General features: G+C 39.5%; 1 protein-coding gene across 1 annotated transcript; it reads left to right on the top strand.

The window, feature by feature from the left end:
- Positions 1–21,201, top strand: C1H7orf31 (chromosome 1 C7orf31 homolog). The gene is given in 11 exon segments (XM_032688196.1): positions 1–134; positions 4,921–5,038; positions 5,041–5,052; positions 16,095–16,135; positions 17,281–17,359; positions 17,361–17,464; positions 19,719–19,783; positions 19,786–19,802; positions 20,682–20,832; positions 21,043–21,052; positions 21,054–21,201. Coding segments are annotated over 11 exon segments (879 nt in total).
- The last annotated feature ends 1,580 nt before the right edge of the window (positions 21,202–22,781 follow it).

Consider the following 22,781-nt stretch of genomic DNA (forward strand, 5'->3'; position numbering starts at 1 on the left):
ATGATGCTACCACATGACCTGCACCAATACTGTGGAGAAAATGAGGGACCTGAAATCCTACCAAGAACCTTTGATTCAAATGAGATACTAATTCCACTTCAAATTCCTTCTTGTCCAACTGTCTCACAAGACAGGTAAGAATATAACTTGTAAAGGTAAATTATTCCATTAGAAGTATTTTAGATCAATTTACTCTTACCAAAAGTATTTTCTCATAGTTATGTTTTTCTGGCAAGACACATTTTTTTTTCTTTTTCCTTTAATGAACCAAAATATCCTCTACTTTTTGCAATAATCCATCAGTTTCCTAGGAAATATGTTCATTACAGCTGAAAAGAGGACTGCTAAAATACATTTTACTGTGGCTTTAGCACTCAAAATCTCCTGAAATAATTTTCATAAATAATAAAACCAATATGTGTATTACATTTCTAATTTGGAAAAAATGAGCATATTTCACAAATGAATCACCAACATCTATCATGTTAGTCTTTGATCTACTCCTGTTTTAAACAATATCTTTTTCTAGATTACAGGTTGACCTAGAATTACTGAGGAAAACTTTTCAATTAAAATTTAAAATTACAGGAAGTCTGCATTTTGCTTTCATAGTCATTAATGTGTAATTGTGAAGTTCCAGGAATCAATGTGTTTTTATTGTATTTTGCAGGCTCAGTCATACTATTAGCTAGGCTGCAGGATATGGCAGAATTCCTGCAGTTTTCAAAGGTCTGTAAAGCTGAACCTCCATGCTGCTTGGTACTCCCAACAATTTTTTTTTAATCTAAATTTCTGGTTTTCCTGTACATTACAGATTCCAGAGTGAGCCTCAAATCATCCAGTGTTCTTTCATGTGAGATTTTATCTTTTTTGTTAGCACAATCAGGTCTTAGCTTCCATCTTTCTGACAGCCTTCTGGTTTACTACTACTGATAACTTCTTCCATTATTTGTAGTGTTTCATATACAACATCTGAATTCCAGTCACAGTACTTTGATATTATTGGATAATCACACTTGTCAAACTGCGTCTTGATGCCTCCCACTTATATCTCTGCCCTGAGGCAAGTTTTTGTGGTATTCCTTCCAGTACAGGAATTTAGTGAATTTCCATCTACACTTTTTTAACTATTGATAGACTTGAAAGTTTACTGAATTATAGGCCTGATCTAAATTGTAACAAATGTACAGGTAGGAATCATGTTGGCTACACAAGATACCCAACAAAAGGAAATACTATGCTCAAAATGGGCTGTGATGTCAGGATCTGAATGCATTAGCAAAGCATCTTTCAGGTGACAATTATGTTAGATCCAACTCTGAAACACAAACATGAAAGGTTTACAAGCATAGCCAGGTTGTAACATTCTTTTCTCTGTGAACAGGAAAATCTGTATTGTAACACAGGTAGTAAGCTACATTTTTCTGCTACTGTAAACACACACTCACATGAACTCAGCAATCCATGCCTAGAAAGAAGATGGTTGCATGTTTTACAGTATCATATATGTTTTTAAAATGTTGCATTTTTTTCCTAGTCACATAAATACAAACAAATAAACAGATAGAATAGTTGTTCTCAGCTTTTAAAAATAATGCACCCATGAATTTCATTACATTATCTTCTTGGACTAGAGTATTTTTTACCAGTATTTCCATTGATAAACAGTGCCTCTGAATAACCAGAGGCACGTACATGTATTTGTTTAATGCTAGGTTGTGTGCATATATATATATATATATATATATATATATATATATATATATACACAAAAAAGGTATGTACAGATTATACCCTATGATCAGGTAGTCAGATTCAGTGTTGATATACTAAGATTTCTTATATATATATATAGGTTTATTGGAAAGAGTTAATCTTAAAAAGTTCAGCCAATCCCATTAAAAAAACCCGCACTGAATTCCAAATCAATATGTTGCTCAGTGACTATGCCACTCGGCAAGTATTGTGGACTACGGGAGGTGTGTAGAGTGATACAGTCGGTGCTGAGGATGTGAGGTGCAGAAAAAAATACATTTCAGGTGCTCTTTACTTTCGATTAACTCTAGTGTGATTCCAGGGACTGAAGGTCCATTTGTGGCTGCAGTACTCTCCTGGTGAATTTCTGGAATACATCTCCCAGATAATTTCATCCAGAAGGACCCCAGTTCATGTACTCCAAGGCCAAGGCACTGCAAAATAGAGACTATTGGGCGATTCATGTCAAAAGTAGACTCCTGATCCAGATTAAAACGCCAGTGTGAATAAGACTCTCTTTCCAAAGACCTTCTGGAAGTTGTTGGCAACACACATCTTTTGATGTGTTGGCTTCATGCACTGATCAAACCTGGAGCCCTTCACAAGCTCACAATTTAAGACACTGTATTCATACACTCTGGTTTGAGCTCCCCACAACAAAACAAATACGAAGGGGAAAATGTAACTTTTTAATAATAAAGGAGGCACTAGCAAACTGATGTTCTGATCCCAGAACATTAGTTGTTTAGTGGTGTGGGGGTTTTCTCAGAACAAAGGAGCCAGAAAGCTGGAAGTTGTCTGTCAGAATTCAGAATAATTCTATAATTGTGGAAGTTATAAACGCTAATAGTCTCTATTAAATCATTGACTATATTACTGAGACTCTTAAGGATTGTTCATCATCCAGTTTTTAAAAATGTGTTCAACGTAGCCCTCTTTTGACAGTCTCTGGGCTGAGACATTTTTTAATGTGTCCTTGAGATCTTCATATCACTAGGTCAATATCAGCTATAAATGATCCTCTGTGAGAAAGAGACTTGAAAATATTTTAGGTTTAACACAGTCCTATTTGCCTTGAATAGATAATCAGACCATTGTATACAATGTTTCTCTTTTATGTCTAAGGTAAAGTGCTTGTTCTGCAACTTAGTAGCCCATAGATAGCGCTCAGGAGGAATGGTTTATTAATGTTTCCAATGAGAGTTGGCCTCATGAAGACAAACATCACAGCAAGACAGATGACTTGGCATCTGCCTGCCTACTTTCAGAAAGGGGACACAAAGCTTTAGATAGAACTTAAGAAATAGATGCTTCGGTTCCTTCAGAAACTAAAAACCTGAAAAGTTCTCTGATAATCTATGGCACATCAGATTCTTATTTTGGTTCATCATACTGTACAAACATATTGTCCTTTGCTCCCTGGCAAAATGGATAAAGGAACAGCATCAGACAGCAGCAGTGATGCTGAACCACACAGAATGAACTACATGACAGAAGGACACTGCACTGCCAAGAAACCAAGGAGAACAAACTACAATGTACCAGCCCTGTCTGTGTGTTGTAGATCATGAGCTCTCCCATAGATTTTCCTAAGATTTCTTTAGATATCTGGGACTTTGCCACAGTTTGAGTCAAACAGAGAAGTTTCTGGAGCTGTTATTGTAAATTACTTAAAAGTCTTTACTCAAAACCAATGTTACGATTGTAACGCCCATTGAAATGCCCATAGGCACATAATAATGAGCCTATTTCCTCTCACGTTTTAAGAGATGTGTGCTTGGGGATGTTATTCTACCTTTGAAACAATGTAAGACAAAACCAAAATTAGAGGAACCTTACAACTGAAACACACCATAAGCCTGAATACAGGTAGTACCTGTAGAGTGGCACTTTTTCCCAGTGTAGCTTAATAAGAGACAACCCCTCCCCTTCGTTTCCAAAGCAATGCTCAGTGCTAGAAAAGATTAATAACATTTCTGCTTAAACAAGGATTTCTTTAGCTGATACACATTGCTCCATCAGGAACACACATCCAGAAACCTAGAGCAATGCCATACTTTGGAGCATAGTGCAGAGAAACCGTGCCCTGTCAGAGCAAGTTGGAATATCTGCATGATTCACCACAGCCTATGCTGTGATAGCAGTGCTGTGGTTACACTGTGGTCAACAAAGGCACTCCTACTTGTCTGCAGCCATGTCCAGCTGCTTCACTCCTTAGTAAAAAACCACACAATATCAGAAAAAGATGGTGGTAGAGATAAGGTGTAGCTAAACAAGAATAGGGGTCACTCAGTGATGGAAGGGCTCGCTCACTTCGGCTCTTATACAATTACAGAATCATAGAATATCTCAAATTGGAAGGGACCCATAACAATCATTAGTACAACTTCCTGCTCCTTGCAGGACTTGACTCCTTAATAAGATGGTTGGATGTGCATGTCTTCTCCCGACTGAAAAATTCTTGCAATGCAAAAGAAAAGAAAGTTTTAAATTTTCTGTGAGTTTGATGTCCAACTTTACAACTCTGTAAACCAGAACTATGTGAGGTGAACACGCATCAAAACACATCAAACTGCTTGATTTCAAATTACACCAACATATGGAAATGTACTGAGTATCCTCAGCCACTATGAAGTGGCTGACACAGCTTGCATTCAGTGTGAATTACAGCTACTAAACAATAACATTTCTCCCCCCTCTCTAGAGACGGAGAGGAAAAGTTTTCAAAGGCATAAATAAGAAATTCTGAAATCAGTGGGAATTAGATACTAAAGCTTCCATCTGTGCTATTGCATATATTTGCTGTCCATATGCCACTTACACAGTACTGGGAGGACAGCACAGATATCTACATGCTGGCATCTGGGACTCAATTACACTGCAAGATGTACATGCTGCATGTATCTATCACCTTCTTTCTTCCTCTCACAGATCAAAACATAATAGAATTCATCCAACCCTCATTAAACAATTGCCAATCAGTGTTGTACTAACTTTTCCTAGTGAGAGTTCACCATAACAGCATTACTCACAATAAGCTGAGTAAGTCAGAGCCATGAAAATAAAGCCAAGTTGTCATTGTTTAAAATATTTCAGGTAACCATCACTGTTGCTGCCATGAAAGGATATTTTGGAGGGTTGTTTTTTCTGTTTTTTTCCTTTCAGATAGAAAGAATTCGGGAAATTCCTTCATTGCTGCAATCTTCCCTGGAGAGCAGAAGGGGAGCATGGAGAAATTGTACTACCTGTACTGCCAGAAGACAAGAGAACAAAGACAAAGAACCTCCATGTACATTTGTTAAAGGACAAAAGACATAAACGCCTTATGGTAGTGGTATAGACTCTTGGCCAGTGTAGGCTACACATACACTTCTCACCATCAAAATATTTAAGGGAAGTGCTTTTGCCAAGAAAAGAACCAGACAGCTAACAGGTTGGACAGCAATGCAGAGATGTGCAAGTATCTGCATTCCAAAAATGGGCACTTTAAGCTTTTATTCTTTCCACAATACCTAAATATTAATGTGGAAATATATTTGTACTTACAAATCTCCACACAGTATTTTGCTTAAAACACATGAAGTTCCTAATTACATATTTATTTTTTGTCCATCATTTGATAATAATTTCCTGTTGGCTGTTCCCTCAAACACCCTTCCTGACCTCAAAGATCTCACTTCTGGCCTAATTTACAGCATTCACAAATACCATAGGTATAAAAATGAAAAGTCAGTGCTCAGCTTTTTCAGAAAGCTATTGTAAAAGAAGAGATCTCTCTAGACAATAGCTGAGGGGTAGAACTTTGGGGTATGCTTCTGGAGTCAAGGCTCCTTTTCCTAGCCTCTTACCACAGCCAATTTTTTCTTTACAGTATAGTGGGATTGGTGCCACTTCCACTGAAACCAGTTCCAAAACTTCTTGTTCATCACAACAACATAAGTTAAAAAAAAAAAAAAAAAGAAAAAAAGAAAAAAGAAAGACTTCCTGATAGATGAGCAAATGATGATGCCAAATCTCTGTTGAAATCTACCGTAATCAGGTAGGTTTCAAATCACCATTACTGACTTTTAAGGAAGCTCTGGAAGCAGAACATGTTGCTTAGGGCTCAGAAAAGTCCAAGGATAGTCCTGCAGTCTTCCTTGGAGAACAAGAATGGAAGATGCAGACTATGACATCCAAGAGTTAAAACGTGACTCAAAGACTGGAAACATGCCTCCCAGCCCTTGTTCTCCTCTGTATTACCATAAGATAACCTCTAGGTAAAAGGATCATGGAATATCTCAAGTTGGAAGAGACTCATAAGAATCTTCAAGTCCAACTCCCTGCCCCTCACAGGACTACCTAACACTAAACTATATGACTAAGAGCATTGTCTAGACGCTTCTTGGACCCTAACAGACTTGGTGCCATGATCACTTTTCTGGAGAGTCCATTCCAGTGACTGGCCACCCTCATAGTAAAGAACCTTTTCCTAATATCCAGCCTGAACTTCCCCTGACACAGCTTCATGCCATTCCATTGCGTCCTGTCACTGGTCACCAGAGAGAGGAGATCATCACCTGCCCCTCCACTGCCCCCCTTGAGGAAGGTGCAGACTGTGTGGATGTCACCCCTCAGCCTTCTCTTCTTAAAGCTGAACAAACCAAGAGACTTCAGCCACCCCTTGTAAGTCTCGCCCTCGAGGCCTTTCACCATCTTGGTCGCCCTGCTCTGGACACACTCTAATAGTTTGATGTTCTTCTTATATTAAGGTACCCAAAACAGCACACAGTGCTCGAGGTGGGGCCACATCAGTGCAGTGTAGAGCGGGACAGTCACTTCCCTTAGTTGGCTCGCTATGCTGTGCTGGATGCACCCCTGTGCAGAGCAGGTCCCTCACTCAGCACCTTTTTCAGCTAATGAATCCACAGCAGACAGACTTTGTCCAGGTAGAACTCTCTTGTAACTTTATTATTCCATTTACTTACAGAATAAGGGTCTGAGCTATCAAGCCAGGCCAGAATTTACTTATCTGCACACATTCCACACAGACACTCCTGTGGCTGCCTTCAGCCACAAAGAACAATCATGTCAAGCAGCTTTCCAGCTTGACCTTTAGATTCTTTTCAGGCACACACTAATCTGAGCTCTGGCTCACTCAGGACCACAATATTTTTGCTTTAATATTTTCTTCTTCTTCTTTCTTCTTCTTCTTTTTTTTCTTCTATCATCCAGATGGCTGGTGTTGTCTTGTTAAGCTGCTCCTACACCCCTGGATAAAGCTGGCTCTTACGCCTGCCAGGGCACGCTGTTAACTCATTAGATCTCTTTCCCCAGGGCTGATCTCCAGACTTTCATCCCCCCATTTGTACATATAACCAGGGGGAGAATCCAGCACTTGTGCTTGTTAAATTATGCTGATGGGACTTCCAACTCAGAAGTACGGCAAGGTGCTGTGATCCCATAGTGATATGATTGGTGCAAGACTCTATAATGATCTCAAAACAAGAATTTTCATTGCTCTTGTGTTTTTGTTTTCTGAATATCCAATCCCTTGGATTATTTGTTGTCCAGGCACACTAGTGTAAAGTCCCTAATCAATCCAAGTGAATCCCATTCTGAAGAGAAAAAGAAGCCCAGAAACAAGCCTTCCCTTTTCCATGAGATGGAAATTACCTAGGTGGCATATAGTCTGTGTCTCTGCATTCCTCCCCTCACATCGTAAGCAAGGAAAGCTTTTAGCCAACTCAGGTGTAACACCTCATGAGAAAGTAGATGAGTCACAGCAACTACATGCGCCATCTTAGAAAACCAGTGTAGCAGTCAGAAAGGGAGAAGAGGTTTGCGAGCTACTTTATAAACCTACGTTCATGACATCCATTTTTTGTTTGTCTTGGCCAACTCTCACAGTGAAATGTTACTACAGAAAAGTTGAAGCTACCTGTACCCAGGTAGCCACAATGCTGATGGTGCTACTGTAGGGGCAAAATAGAGTAGCCTCTCCTCCACACTAAATTTCTGTAATACACAGAAAACAGGTAAGCAGCAGGGCTACAGTAACCCCAATAGCAACAGTTTCGTTGATCTCCATGAAACATACCAGAGATACAGGCGAGAAATTAATTAAAAATTTACACTACTGAAAGTGGTTATAGAGGAGAAAGCTGAAGTAGGCAAAATGCAAAAGAAGTATTTTCATGGTTGTGCCTGTGACAGTAGTGCCACAAATTTCAGCAGGGGAAGCATAAGAAGCCTAAATAAATATGTTTACTATATACCCTGTAAATAACACTTCAGGAAATATCCACAGTGAGAATTAATCGATTTTTTATTGAGGTAATATAGCTTTTTCATAAGAACAATATAAAAGTATTTAAATAATATCCCACACTTAGAGTTGTTTTAAATATAACTTTCCAGTAAATAACGCATTATTAAATTATGCTGATATTGGTATTTTCTATATATGTGCAGAACTTTTGGCTGTGAAAGTATAGTACATAGGGCAAGTACCGAAGTTACTGACTCTGTGGTTCTAAAACTAGTGGTAAGAGGGGTGTGATTGCTTGTGCTCGTTTTTAAGTCATTTTGTATGACGTGTATGAAATGTATTAGGAAAAAAATGAAGAATATATTTTCCAGTGCATCTCTGCATAATTAATCTGTGGCTTTTACATATGCTGGCAAGGAGCTGGCAAAGTTGGCTTTAAGAGGAGAACGAAATGAAGCAAAGCCCAGTGCTACCCAGAAGATGCCAAGATGCAGGGAGAACACAGGAAGAACAGCTCATGAAAGCTTCTTTTTCTGGGTGGTGGAGTCACAGCCGAATTCAGATTGGAAGAGATCTCTGGTTCCAAACCCCATGCACAGCCAGGCCCTGCTCTAAGTTACAGCCAAACTACTACAACTACATACTCTTCTGAGAGGAGCAGACAGATACGAATGGGAAAGTCATCCACCTTTTGATTCAAAGCACAAGGAACAAGACATCCTCCTACAGATACAGCTACTGCCACTTTGCAGAAGCACTGCTCCGAAAGACTTCAAATGCAATGTGCTTCTTACTGAGCCAGGTCATCTGTATGCATTAAACAAAGAAGTAGTGAAAAGGGCATCTTCACAAGCACTGAACTAGACAAAAACTAAGCATTGCCAGGTTAGTAGGTTTCCATTTTAGTGCTGGAAAGAGAAGTTGTGCCATGGTAATCCTACATATGCACTGATCATCCCAAATCAGCATTCAGACCTCTTAAATCCCTGAATTTGGCTCTAAAGGGAGCACTGCTGCTCCATAGTAGCACCCTCCTGTGGCACAGTCTGTCAGAAGGCAGCTCCCTCAGCACCGGCTGTCCATTTCAGAAGAGTGCACGGCACCCGGCCTTTGGAGGGAAGTCGGGTCCTACTGTGGTGTGATGGGGCTGAGAGGGAAGGCGGGGAATGAGGTGGAGGTGCTCAGTACTTCTGAACACACAGTCTTGAACAAGAGCTGGAATGCTAAGTTTGACCATGGACGCCCGCGTCACTCACCCGACGGCACCGTGGCACAGGTGCACACAGTACCCTGGATAGTGTGAAAGGGGGAACGTGCTTAAAGAGGAAAGAGAAGAAAGACAATAACCATTATCAATGTGTGGTTAGAGCCAGAGTATTATAAGCATATGCCTGTTCAATTGTGTCATAACACTCAAACCCATTGAACCAGTCACAGAAGTCAAACAAATATCTTCTGATTCAGCTCATTTCTCTGCCTTTCTTGCAGCCAACATCTCTTCTTCAGCCATGCAATTAAGGCCACCCATTCCTTCTAGCAAAAGACACCTGATTAAATGCTTCGAGTGAAGCTCAGCTTTAGCAAAGGCAGGTGAGAACTGTAAGCCTTTTTCTAATACCAGGAAAATCTTACTGGTTATGATTGATTTTTCCAACTGCAATTCCATCATTTTGGCTCTCTCATTCACCCTTTTCTGTTGTTTTTGGGTTTTGGTGTGGAGCTGTCTTCTCTTCAGATTCTCGTCAAAGTACCACACAGTTTGGCTATATGCTATGAGATCTTTGGCATCAAATGGAGCTGAAAGCGATCCCCATGATACAGAAATAACTCATTATAGGGTCAAAAGTTAGAAGCTGTGCCCACTTGAAGCATTCCCACAGCTCCTGCTGAGTGTTAGGGGGGGGGGTGTGTGGTGAGGGTCTCTGAGAGCCTGGCTTTCATGGGGGGAAGTGCTCAGTGTTCTCAGGAACTTTAAATTCAGGTATGGGTGCTCAGCACTCCTCAAAACCCAGCCCTGCATGATGTAGATTTTGAAACCCAGGATAATTTTCAGAACTCATCATCTGTGAGTTTTGCTATTAGAGTCATCTGAAAAATCAAGACAAAAACATACAAATTTATAAGGAAATAGAGCATAAGCTTTATATATTTATGCTTTTTCTTTGCGCAGAGGCCTTCCTACTGAACAATAATATGACATCACTCAGCTGAGGAAAAAAGTGGTGTGTGTGTATGAACGATGTTTATGTTTAAATTGTCTGTTAACCAAATTGTGAATTTAGTGAATATATCAGCAAAGTGAATATTCATTACACTCTGGCAATATGAAGTGCAGATACGATATGAAGTCAAAGGGCCATGTTCTGGTAAAAGGATTAGCTAGTAAGAAAGGACAGCAAACACACTTGGAAAGGAAATTCAGAATACAGTATTGTGCCACTTCGGTTTACGTATCTCTTCAACAAGCATTTCTGAGTTTGCTTCACAGGTTGCCTATGTTTATTACTAGTATTTGGGTATTACTAGTAATACCCAAAAATATTACCCTTTCTACTAGTTAGAATCCAGATCAAACTGAAGTAATATGACACCATGAGTATTTCAGTCCATTTTTCTCATATATATTTATATACATCTGTATTTTTGGAGAAGACTTGCTTGTCCAGGGTTATTTTCCTCATTGCTGCTCTTCAAGAGGTACTAGACTGAATTTGGATGCGCTGGAGTTTTGCAATCCAACATTTTGCCACTTGATGGCACCAGCAAAACACCTAAATTTGATCAAACTACTGAGATTTTAGATTAAGGTAGTTTAAAGTGTAGATGTAAATTCTTCAAAGGCAAAAAAATTAATAACCTCACATATTCGCATTGATAAGTATATTAGAAACCTGAGAATAATTCTGTGATGATTTCACAGTCACTTTTATACAGCTGTGAGGTGCATTCCTCGTGACAGTTGCTCACCAGAATGGATCATCCAGGTACATAGGCTGGAGCAGAGATCACAACACGTTTCTGGGGATTTTCTTCCTTAAGAGGAAGAAACCAGGGACTGGTGTGACTCCATGTCCTATGGAGCTATATAAGGAGGAAGGAGGTTTTTCACAGGAGTAGATCGAACTCTGTCCCCATACATACTGAAAAGTACATAACCTTGGACTCTAAATATTTGATCAACAGCACACTGAAGTACTTTCTCCATTATTATGCACTCACATCTTGACTTAAAATATGCTGGGTCTCTAAAAATATTTTCTGCTTTGTCCTAGTTTTTGCATTTTCTTTTCCTATAATATTCTATATTCTTGGTCTTCACAAAACCTTTATGTTGAAGGAAAGAATCTATCCTTCAAAACAAAAAGTGAAACACATAAAAAAAGAGGTCTTCCACATTCATAGTCCAAGATCTTTCAGAGCAAATATTCTTCCTGCCATCAGGAGCTATTAAACAGTGACAGCCACATGGAAAATTTCCTGAAAAATATCCTCTGAGTGGTGCTCTGTAGACCTACCTGGGAGCTATTAACACTCAGTTTATTTACCTTATAGCCTGTGAGGACTCCTTTGAGCTATTACTGTCTTTTGTGGGAAATTAATTATCAGGTATTTGCAATAACTCTGTACACTTTCATGGGCCAACTATGCCTTTGCCTTAAGGATGAACACTATCTATCCTTGTGCAGTTTTGCACTAGATTCAGTCACTGGATTTGTGCAGATGTGCTTTTCTAAGCTCATTAGCAGTGGGTCACATACATATGCCAGTTAAACGTACTGGAGAAAAGTAGTTGCCTCCTCCCTTCTAAATGTGTAATGAGTCCTCAAGTTCACATCAAACAAGACTGCAAAAATCAGGAAAGGCCTTGAAAAACACCCTTCAGCCACTGCCAAGAACCCTAGTTATACACACAGACTTCAGCCACTGCCAAGAACCCTAGTTATACACACAGACATCAGGTTGAGCATTGGCAGCTGTCCATCCACTGACAAGCCACACCAATGAGGTTGTCAGTGGGTTTAGTGACAGCACAGAATGAATGAAAACTGTGGTGGTTTTTTTTTTTTTCCCCTGTGGGTTTTAACATGTTTTCACTGTTTATCATGCCACACAGAGCTTACATTCCTCTGTCTGTCCCCCAGCTCCTTCACCTGGGGTGGTTCCCAGACCTGCACATCCTGGACCAAGCAGCTTTTAAGGTTAGGCAAGATTGCCTCCCTTTGCAAGACTAAAAGGCTGCAGAGAAAGTCAATTTACACATATGAAACAACTTATTCTCCAGTCATAATTCCCTTTCTGTTAAAATTGGTAAGAGTGATACGTCTTATTCTCTGAATAATTTACTGAGTGTGGGGGAAATTAACAGGGAAGAGCAGCAAAATGTTCTCTGCCCTGATCTGGCAAAGAAGGTGAAGGTCATGAGGCTCCCCATGCTGCATCACTTTCAGGTCAAAACCACACCTGAGAGAAGAAACAGATCTTTAGAGGTTCCTAGCACGTGTCGTAGAGTAGAAAAATAGTGCTAAGTGGGAGACCCTCATGAAGGTCACACAGGTTCCAATGTGTCTTTTATTGCTATTATTGAACAAGTGTATCTCTCCAGCTAATCCTCTGCACTACATCAGGAGGGGAGCTGCAGAGCTACTGCAGGGAAGTCAATGTCTCCATAAGGATACTCCCTCTCATGTGAAACTTGACTTATGCCTATTTTATCAAAAAATGTTTGAAGAGTGCCCACAGTGCACTCATTGCTAGGGAAATGGGAGGCTGTCCATCTGGACCACTCCCTGGATTGGTTCTGGGCCTTTCCAAATGAGGAGCATAAATCCCTCCAGCATGAGTCTGACTTCTTTTCAAGTGAGAGACAGACTCCACATCCTGCGTGGACTAAAGATAAAGGGGCAGATAATATAATACCAACTGTTTCTTGTGTGATACTGCAAGACTCCAGCAAAAGTCTGCTGAAAGCATCTCAGTGCCAAATTTTGAAACACTGCTGGATCCTTCTTTCCAGACAAAGCTCTACCTTTGTATACTGCCATCCATTCTGGGTGGCTTCAGGTTTGATTACCCCTTATGACTTTTAAAAATATAACAAACACTCTAAACGACTGTCCACCTTGAAAATACAAAGCTCTGCTGGCTGTTATAACCTCAGCTCACAAAGCTTCTCTAAATCATGGCAGTCATGTAAATGCATGTTCATCTTTATTTGATTGCTGCCTTAATTTTACATGTTAGAATGAAAAGTGCTCTACAGAGGTAGTTAAGTAGTTCTGCCAGGCTGGAGCACAAAGTAGACTGACTGTCCTTATTTATGCATATTTGTACCAGCATATGTCCAATTAATCACCACCTGGAACTCTTAGAATGCTTCCATCAGCGCTGTCTCTGTACAATCCTAAACAGCCACTGAACTGATTACATGACTAATGTGTCTGTTCTTGAACAGGCAGCAGTCACAAGTATTGAGGCCATGTTACTGAGAACACAGCTGCGCTGGGCAGGACACGTCTCAAGGATGAAGGACCACTGCCTCCCTAAGATTGCACTCTGTGGTGAACTTGCCACCGGTTGCCGCAAGAGAGGAGCCCCGAAGAGGAGATACAAGGACTCTCTGAAACATCTCAGCTTTGGCCATATTGATCATCATCATTGGTCTGCTCTGGCCTCCAATCGGGAGACATGGAGACACACTATTCAGAACGCTGCTGCTTCTTTTGAGAACACACACAGAATCATTCTTGAGGAGAAAAGACAACACAGAAAGAACCGTGTCTTGCCAATACTGTCTAAGGAGATGTTCCACTGTGCCTTTTGCAACTGGACTTGTCTATCTCACACTGGCCTTTTTAAGCCATCAGCATGCTTGTAGCAAGCGTGGATAGAATCCTTCTCAAATCTTCGTTCACGAAGCCTAGCCATGATGATGTCCAATTAACGCAACAAGGAATGTAACAAGTCACACTGTAACACAACAAAATGGAAATTGAAAATAATTCTTAGTGTTTCTTGTCAGTTCACATTCTGTTACTGTAATACAAATGTAACAGAATGTGAATTGAAAAGAAACATTAAGAAGTATTCTTCATGTCTACAGCACCAGTAGATATATAGCACCAGTTCTAATTGTTGAAATGGAAAATCAATCAATTTTAAAGATTGCTGCTCTGTAAGTATGGCTATTTCTGTAAAAGTTTCTCGTTTTTAAGACAGACACAAAGTTTGAATCGAAGTCCCAAGTCATTATAAATGTAACAGTATACAAATGGTTGCTAAAATGTAACACTCTAAGTTCCTGCTATCTTTGTGTCCTATCTTTGTAACATTACACATTAAAAGTAGATCTTTTGTTCAGCTCAGTTGAGGCATGACTTACGCTGGCATGGTAATTTGTGAGACATCACATCTCATTCTAAATGCAGTGAGTCCCATAGCATCACAGCACAGATTTCACAATGAAGTGCATGACTTCAGTATGTTGTATCAAAGTGTGTGAATAAAATTGATCTGGGACTTGAAGTTTATCTTCAAAACACCCATGTTTCGAAGGTATTTAAATTCTTTGAGTGAAGGGGCATACTTCCTCTTTGTAACCATGCAACACGTATCTTTATGGAGACTTTCCATGGTGGAGTGGCCAAATTGTACCTCGAGTCACAGGTGACTTGAAGAGAGCTTAGGTGCAGCTCCCATGCCACAGCTATGTCATTAACCAGGTTACTAAGCAAACCCCAGCTGCAGGAAGAAGTGAGTTCCCATGGGAACTGCTAAGGCTAAACTGCTGGAGTTCCTGTGGGGCCCATTAACATCCCAACAGGGCTCTGTCCTCATGCTGAGCAAGGGGAGGAGTCCTGAGAAGTTATCATCACCCCTGCTTGGTAATGAATTTGGGACATCTCTCTTCTTGCTGAGGAAAATAAGAGGTTTTAGCAATATGAAGATTTTTGTAAGCAGCTTGAAGAATCAAGAAACTTCGTGCGATTGATGTACAAATAATAAAGCTTAAAAAAAGGCTATCATCAGACAGCCTCTCCTACCCATTTACACTAAAGATCCTTTGAAGCAAGACCTGGTAAGTAAGTCTTTCTCATGAAATACACAAGATTTTGGAGCTCCAGGTGAACCACTTAGATTAGCCTAGTAATACTTGTCCTTCAGGTATTTTTTTTTCTTTTTCATTATACCACAAAGAACCATTAAGCAAATTAGTTATTTTTTTTAATCTCAGATATTTTTCTGGCTTAGTGCAATTGCCAAGAGACTCTTAGCTGGGCTCAGTGGCGAAATTCTTGCCCCTTAAAATTAGTATTTCTTTTGCTGTTTAAACAAAAATATTTGAAGCATAAAATAAGTTTTCAAGGTAAAATATAAATAATTTATCAGCATGGAAAGAATGAGTATTTTCTCTGCAAGTGTAAACAGGACATGATTTTTGTTTTGCATTAATGACAAAAGGATTCATTTTTATTAGTACCACATATTAACCATTAACCATTAACCATTGTTAATTAATATAGAATTTATTAAAGATACAAGGACTCCCTGAAACAATATCTCAGCCTCGGCCATATTGATCACCATAACTGGTCTACTCTGGCCTCAAATCGGGAGGCCTGGAGACACACCATCTATAACGCTGCTGCTTCTTTTGAGAAAGCACGCAGAATCACTCTCGAGGAGAAAAGACAATGCAGAAAGAATCGTGTCTTGCAGAATATACCACCTAAGGAGTCTTTCTGCTGTGCCTTTTGCAACCGGACGTGTCTATCTCGTATTGGCCTTATTAGCCACCAGCGTGCTTGTAACAAATGTGGATAGAGCCCTTCCTAAATCTACATTCGTGAAGCCCAGCCATGAATGAAAAAATGAATATAGAATTTATTACATAAAAGTGTAAAAGCTAGATTTTTTCCTCACTCCTTTTAAAAAGACAGTGTGCATATCACATATTCCTGATGTTTTTGCAGTCTTTGGCACCTGGCAACACAAAACATTCCTTATGTAATGAGTGGTATCAGTAAGAATTTTTGTCTGCACTGCTTACACATTGATTAGTCCCTAATGTGTATTGATTGCACTGATTCAGATAAAAGTGCGGGACATGCAAATGAATGTGGGTCACTTCAGGTAAGTTATTACATTCCTTCCCTAATATAGGCTTTGCAAAACACCAGACAATATGGTTAAGTATGTTTCCACTTTATCTTATCTTTCCTTAATGAAATAAAAGGGCAAGTTGTTCCTCTTACAGCCATAATTGCACAGTGCAGGTTCCTTGGCAATAAGCAGCAGTAACACTATGAGGCAAAAATATCTCTCTTGAATGAAGCATGTAATGATTAGTTTAAGCAGATTATCAGTGTTTGCCCAGCACACCCACTTTCCTAACAAATATCAATCTTGCTGACTTGCCTATGGGCTAATCTGTTTTCTTGGCTGTGTTGTTCATGACCTCTTTACCTAATGTGAATTAAAGTGTTTGGGAGCACCTACAAAGCACAGCTTCTCTCTCATAAAGCAGATTTATGAGAGAGAAGTCTCAGAAAAGCCCAGCTTGGTAAGATGCCTCATTATGTCATGATGCACAACTTCAGGAATGGAATTAATTTGGCTCCTGTATAAGGTTGGGACTTTGCTTTGCACAGCAGTTGGGGGAAGGTCTTTGCTCCCAGTAAGCTGCTGTATGCAGTTGTGGTAAAGTTAAGTTTAGAAGAATTCAGACAGGTTGCTAGTCTCTCTTACTGCAATAAACCACTGCTTCAGTTTTCCTCAATTTCATTATTCCCCTGATATTAAAAGTTTTTAGTTATTTTGTCCTTAACAACTGAAAGCTGAAAAGAATAGCCACCGGAATGCGGGCACTTCATGAAATCCCAGTTCTCAGTATCCCATAATAATCACCAGTTTAACTTTATCCTCCTTCCTTCCAGAAATAAATGAGGCAAATTTTGATTACACAAGCAAAAACTCAGTTACTATTAATTGGAGCTGTGCAAGAAGCAAGTCCACGTTCTCCTTCCCTTAAGTCCCATAAAAGTAAATGAGAATCGGTATGACTGATTATGTACAAAAGCTGCAAGGGCAGCATCATTGGGAATTCTTTTCAGGGTGCAAGCAAGAGAGGATTAAAGAATTAAGGTATCACGCTTCTGATTCTCATATATCTCCCAGTTCTTGCAAAGTGTCATATTTAATCTAAAACTCAGTGAAATGTGAAATAAGGAAATTTTCTTTCTTTTTTTCTTCTTCCTAACAACTCAAACCAATGCAAGACCACTGTGCCTGCCATTTCCCCCCTCTCAGCCCTACCCTGCACATATTTCTAGGTACACCATGTTCCCAAACTTCAGACTGAGACATTGAGGATCGAGACACTGGGATCAGTCATCAGCCTTCTCATACCAATATTTCTAGCAAGGCTTTTGACATGGTTGTTCTGAGGAAGACCAGAGGTAAGACAGTGGTCTGCTGGTTTACCATTTATTCTTGAAACTTATTTAGAAACACTACTGAAGCCGCGACTCTTTTCTTGGTGAAGTTTAACAGAGCCAGAATCTGAATACATCAGTGGTCAAGGTGAGCACCTTGGCTTAAATTAGATCTATATATGCTGATAATTGCAGTCTCCATGGAGAGTATCTCAGCACTGAGAATGATGAATAAATGCAACTCATGTGACTACCTTGTAGCCTCAGAAGCCAAGAGAGCTATTAACATAGCTGCTGTTCCCCACAAAAGCAACACGGATCATTTAGTGCATCTGATATCTTCTGTCAGACAAATAATTCTTCACAGTACAAAGCAGGGAAACAAAAATGAAAATTAAAAAAAAAAGCATCAGTGGGATCAAAAACTAGCACTTTTGGGGCCAAAGTTATGCCTGCTATACCTTTGCTGAGGACAACAGAAATAGCCCTGGAATAAGAGCTGAATGTTTTTAAACATTTTATCACTACATAGATGGTAGAACAAGATTCAGGGAGAAAAAACAACTCTTCTTATCCCTTACAAAGACTGAGATGAAGCCCTGGACTTCATTATTTACAGAACACTATGTAAGCCATCATGAGGTGTTTGTTTTTAACCTCAGCAGCATTTTACCCTGACAATGTTTTACATAACATATTGGAAGGAAAGGGCATGAAATTTTTGTTCTTAATCTGCTTTTTCCTGTAGGCATTCTACTACAATTGACAGGTACTTTGTTTTGGAAGACTATAAAGATCACCTGCATGAACTGATGAGGAGTCCTTGGCAGTTAATGACCACACATGGTTATGGGGAATTTAGGACAGAAGAAAGCCGGCACCCCTATGTGCCATGGTACTGCTTGTCAGGAGGGGTTTGGCAATAACTGGGTGAAACAGAAAAAGCATATGCTGGCAGAAGAAGCTTTTCAGGAGAGTAGAAGCTGATAATGTTAAGTTGAAGGTAAATTTGCATTACGTAGCTGCCATTCCCAGTCATCAGCACAGTGCTGTACAGTTACATATGTAACTGGGTGCACGAGCTATTTTTAGTGGAGTATTTGTCCATCCAAACCCAAAAAGTTTCCACAGAATATGTAATGCTAGGAGTAGTAACTTTTAATCAGTTTTCATTGATCATTAGTCAATTTAAGAAACACTAATCGTGTGGAGGTGGACTTACAAAGCCTATTTTTGCACAACAGGAACGTTATCAGAGACCAAGACCTATTTCCAGCAAAGCTTAGCAGGTTCAGAATTACTAGCTAAGGGGGCAGCTACCACTGGCACTTGGAAAATACTTTGACTTCATTTGCTATTCCCTCTATATGTTTTTACTTCCTCTGAGATGTGGACGCTCCAGTTCTCAGTGACTGAAGGAAAAATCCCTGGTTAAGTGCTGATAACCCAGATCACACTCAGGTGACTTTTACTACTAGAAGGTTGTGTTTAAAAGTTTTGTGCCTTCTCCACATCTCACCTTTACAAAACTCATTGTAGCTATTATGGAATTAATGCTGGCAGCATCGTTGTAAGTTAAATAAGGAAACAGAGGCAGACAGACTCTGTAGAGTCTTTCCAGAAAGACTCTGGACAGAAAAAGAAACAAGAGAAATAGGGTTGGAAACTAACTGTACTGCACTGGATTTTTACAAGACATCTACAAGCACTCAGTTATTCCTGATGGTGACAGATGAGTTCAGAGCCAGCTTCACAATTCATCAAGCTTTATTGTTTGCTGTTGCTGTTTGTAAAAATCACTCACAGAAAATGCAACAAGAATCTTCCCTGCTGGTGTGTGAATCAGTTCAGAGCTCCTATAATTGGCCATGGAAAGATGGCCTTCTGCAAAGGCAGGATTTTTCTGGTATAAGATCCATCCCTCAGCTGCTTGTTACCACCTCTTAGCCTAAGACAACTAGTCTTGCAGATCTAATGGTGCAGATGATCCCACTGAGTGCTCCCAAAAAGACTTCATCACACATCATTCGGTTTACTTATGCTGATTACAAAGCTGATCTGATCTAATCCTACTGATTTTGTACCAAAAGAGTGAAGAGGATTTCTGTTTGCACATCCATCAGGTCAGTTTCCAAAGGTAAAAGAGCAGCTCACAGAACCTTTTCTATCAGCAGAGCTGTCTTTATAGTGAACATTCATCTACAGCTTAAAATGCAGATTCATCTGTCATTCTGAGCAATGGTGTTTCATTAGAATATATTAAATATTTCCCCTGTATGTACTATGTTCAGGCATGAAGCTGCCAGTATTCTCTCTGACTCCCTGAAGAAGGCTGTGCACTGGCCAGGACACACTCATACTTCCAAGTATGTAGCTCACACAGAAAAGAGCAAAAGGCCTTTTTTTTTTCTTAATTAAATTTCTCTGCATCTCGTTCATGGAAGACATTTTTACACAGAGAGCTCCTGTACTGTTCCAAACACTTGCAGGTCATGAATTAGGCATCAGTAGCTCTGGAGACAAGAAGAAGCAATAATAGCTTCTGACCATATATTTGCCAACATACTGACAGGCTGGTGTCTATTTCCCTGTCTTCAAGAAAATAGATGTCCTCTTTGTGGATGTTCTTTGACTCCAACTGTGCCTTGCCCAGTGTAATGATGGAGACTGGGCTGGTCCATAAAAGAGAAGAGTGAACTTCTCTATGAATGATCACATTTTTACTATTCTTCAGCTTGGCTAAACACTAGATCTCTTCCCAAAGGGATACAGCCTGAAGTTTGATGACAGAAAAAAGCTATGAATAATGTAGAATAGCAGTGAAAAAAGAAAGATACAGCTTTTGTAGACACCCTGTTTAGAGATGTGGCAATGGAAGAAATAAGAGGCAGTCCATTTTAAGGCAGTCTATAATTGTGACTACAAAAGAAAGCTTACATAGCTTTCCCTGCCTACCACATGTGACTACCATGGAGAACTTGATTCAAAATTATTTTGCTTCTGTTCAGCTGAATTATGTACCTGCTGAAACTTCCACTGGAGTACTAATATTTTAGCAAATACATTTTTCTACCAGATTTTACTTTTATTAGCACCTGCTAAACAGACAATTGAGGGAGAGGAGCATAATGCAACACAGGGTATTTCAAGTCTTTAAAATACTTTTTTCCACCCAGCACATATATTTGGTTTATACCTTACCTATTTCTTCTTATCCTTCAGCTTCCTAATTTGTTGAAGAAAAGGGTCATAAGTATTATTCAAATCCACCAAAGATAGTGGCCCCCAACTCCATTTTTAAACAGCTAGAATAAAATCTGTCTCAAAGAACAACCAATATGTTATAAAACACTGTAAGGGCTCTGGAAATCACAATATAGGGTCAGGACTTCACAGGTAAGCATTTTTTGTTAAATTAATTTCCTTGGGATAGCGGTGAGAGTCTACTAAGTGTTATCCCCTAAATTTCTCAAAGAAATTTATTTTTTGTCATTTAACAAAGGACACAAACTGTAAATTATCTGAGGTTTTTCAGGAGGATTGTGCATTAATTCTGATTTTCCTAACCAATAAAAATGCATGACAATAAAATATGTCTCTGTTAAGGAAGAGGTCCTAGCCCTTATCCTGGATAGCTACCACATGAAAGCATTTTGCATATTAATTGGAGAACTAGGTGAAGACATGGAACGAGTAAATACTGCATTTACTAAGAATCTTGTGCTTCCACCACAAGTAATAGTGGCAAGAGTATTATCAGATTGAGCTGGCAGAATTAAACCTTCCCTTTGATAATACTTAAGCACAGGGTAAAGCTCACGCCAAAGCAGAGGCAAAAGTTCAGTATACTAAATCAGTCCTGACAGAGCTGATTGCCAGAACCTCTGTAACGGATTAATGAGTTTTCAGGGTTTGCAGACAGGGAAGTTGTGATTATCTGCTTACTTTTTACCTTATCATTTTAAGTTGGCACCAACACAAGACAGCAATTCAAAAGATCTTTTGCCTTGAGCAGTATGAGTACAGTCTCCATAAACCAACTTGGCAGCTCTCATGTGAATGGCACAGCACTGCAGAGTATTGCCTAGATGTTCAGCTGGTATTAATATGGGCAACCTCACTGAACTCATCAACTTACTGTCCTTATTGCACTATGTGTATTGATAAGTGATGTATTAACACTGCAGACTATTGTTTCCTTACTCACCATACCAGTGTAAGTTTGGCAGAATTTCTATGATTTATCCTCCTCCACTTACAGGAGTGATTTGCCTTTCTTCCTTCGGGGTGCATTAACAGATTCTATTTTAATGCAAATATTTAAAGAATAGAGTAGTTTTATATTGAAAAACTCTATGTTTGTCTTCAACAGTTTTTATATTCTCTGTGGCCTGTAGAAAAGTGGAAAGATACTGTTGGCATTCAATGCTACTCACACAAGTGGAGCACAACTTGGTATATAAGCAGAGTAAATTAAGTTGAGCTGCGTTTTGCTAATGCAAAGCTAATGTATCATTGCCTGGCTTTACATACACAGCTGATTACAACTGACCAAGCAATTATGCAGGTAAAAGAGAAGGAATAGTATCCTGCTCTGCTGGCTTTACAGCACTTCCAGGTTCAAACAGCACAGACCTACAAGAAGCAGGGCAACTAAGTAAGGTGCCATCATTTCCTTAGTTATAGTTCAAAATGGGCCTGGATAAAAAGTCCCCAAATTGTCCTGCTTTTTTTCTGTTGCATTAAATAAAAAAAAAAAATCCAAGTATGGAAATCCCTTTTGAAATAGCATTTACAAGTTTCTAATAATTGAATCCCTGTATCTGTAATGGAAAAGTGGCCTAACTTTTTCTCTAGTGTGATGAAGAAACAAATGTTTTGCTCTTTGATTCTGAACGCTTCAAAGAACACTTTCAGAAATTTGTCTCTGGAAATGAAAATCCAAATTAGCAGCTTACATTAATTCAAAATTGAGCAGTTGTATTGCCCTCTGCCTTCCAAAAAGTGACTGGCAGAGGCCTACCCCGGGCCATGCTGGTTTGTCTGGACCATATTCATCCACTTAAAGCATACATACATTGAATATCAAATGCTAGGATTGTTCAACACAGTTACTGCTAAAGTTCATTCAAGCAGTGGATCAAACTGTGATTGAGAAAGCTAAAAAGTCACATGCTAGTCACATGCTCTCCATCCCGAGAGGTTTTTAAGATGAGACTGGATGTGGCACTTAGTGCCATGGTCTAGTACCCATGGTGGTAGCGGATCAAGGATTGGACTTGATGATCTCAGAGGGCCTTTCCGACCAGTCTGATTCTATGATTCCATGATTCTGTGATCCAGTC

This window comes from Chiroxiphia lanceolata, chromosome 1 (genome assembly GCF_009829145.1).
Source record: "Chiroxiphia lanceolata isolate bChiLan1 chromosome 1, bChiLan1.pri, whole genome shotgun sequence".
NCBI classification, from domain to species: domain Eukaryota; kingdom Metazoa; phylum Chordata; class Aves; order Passeriformes; family Pipridae; genus Chiroxiphia; species Chiroxiphia lanceolata.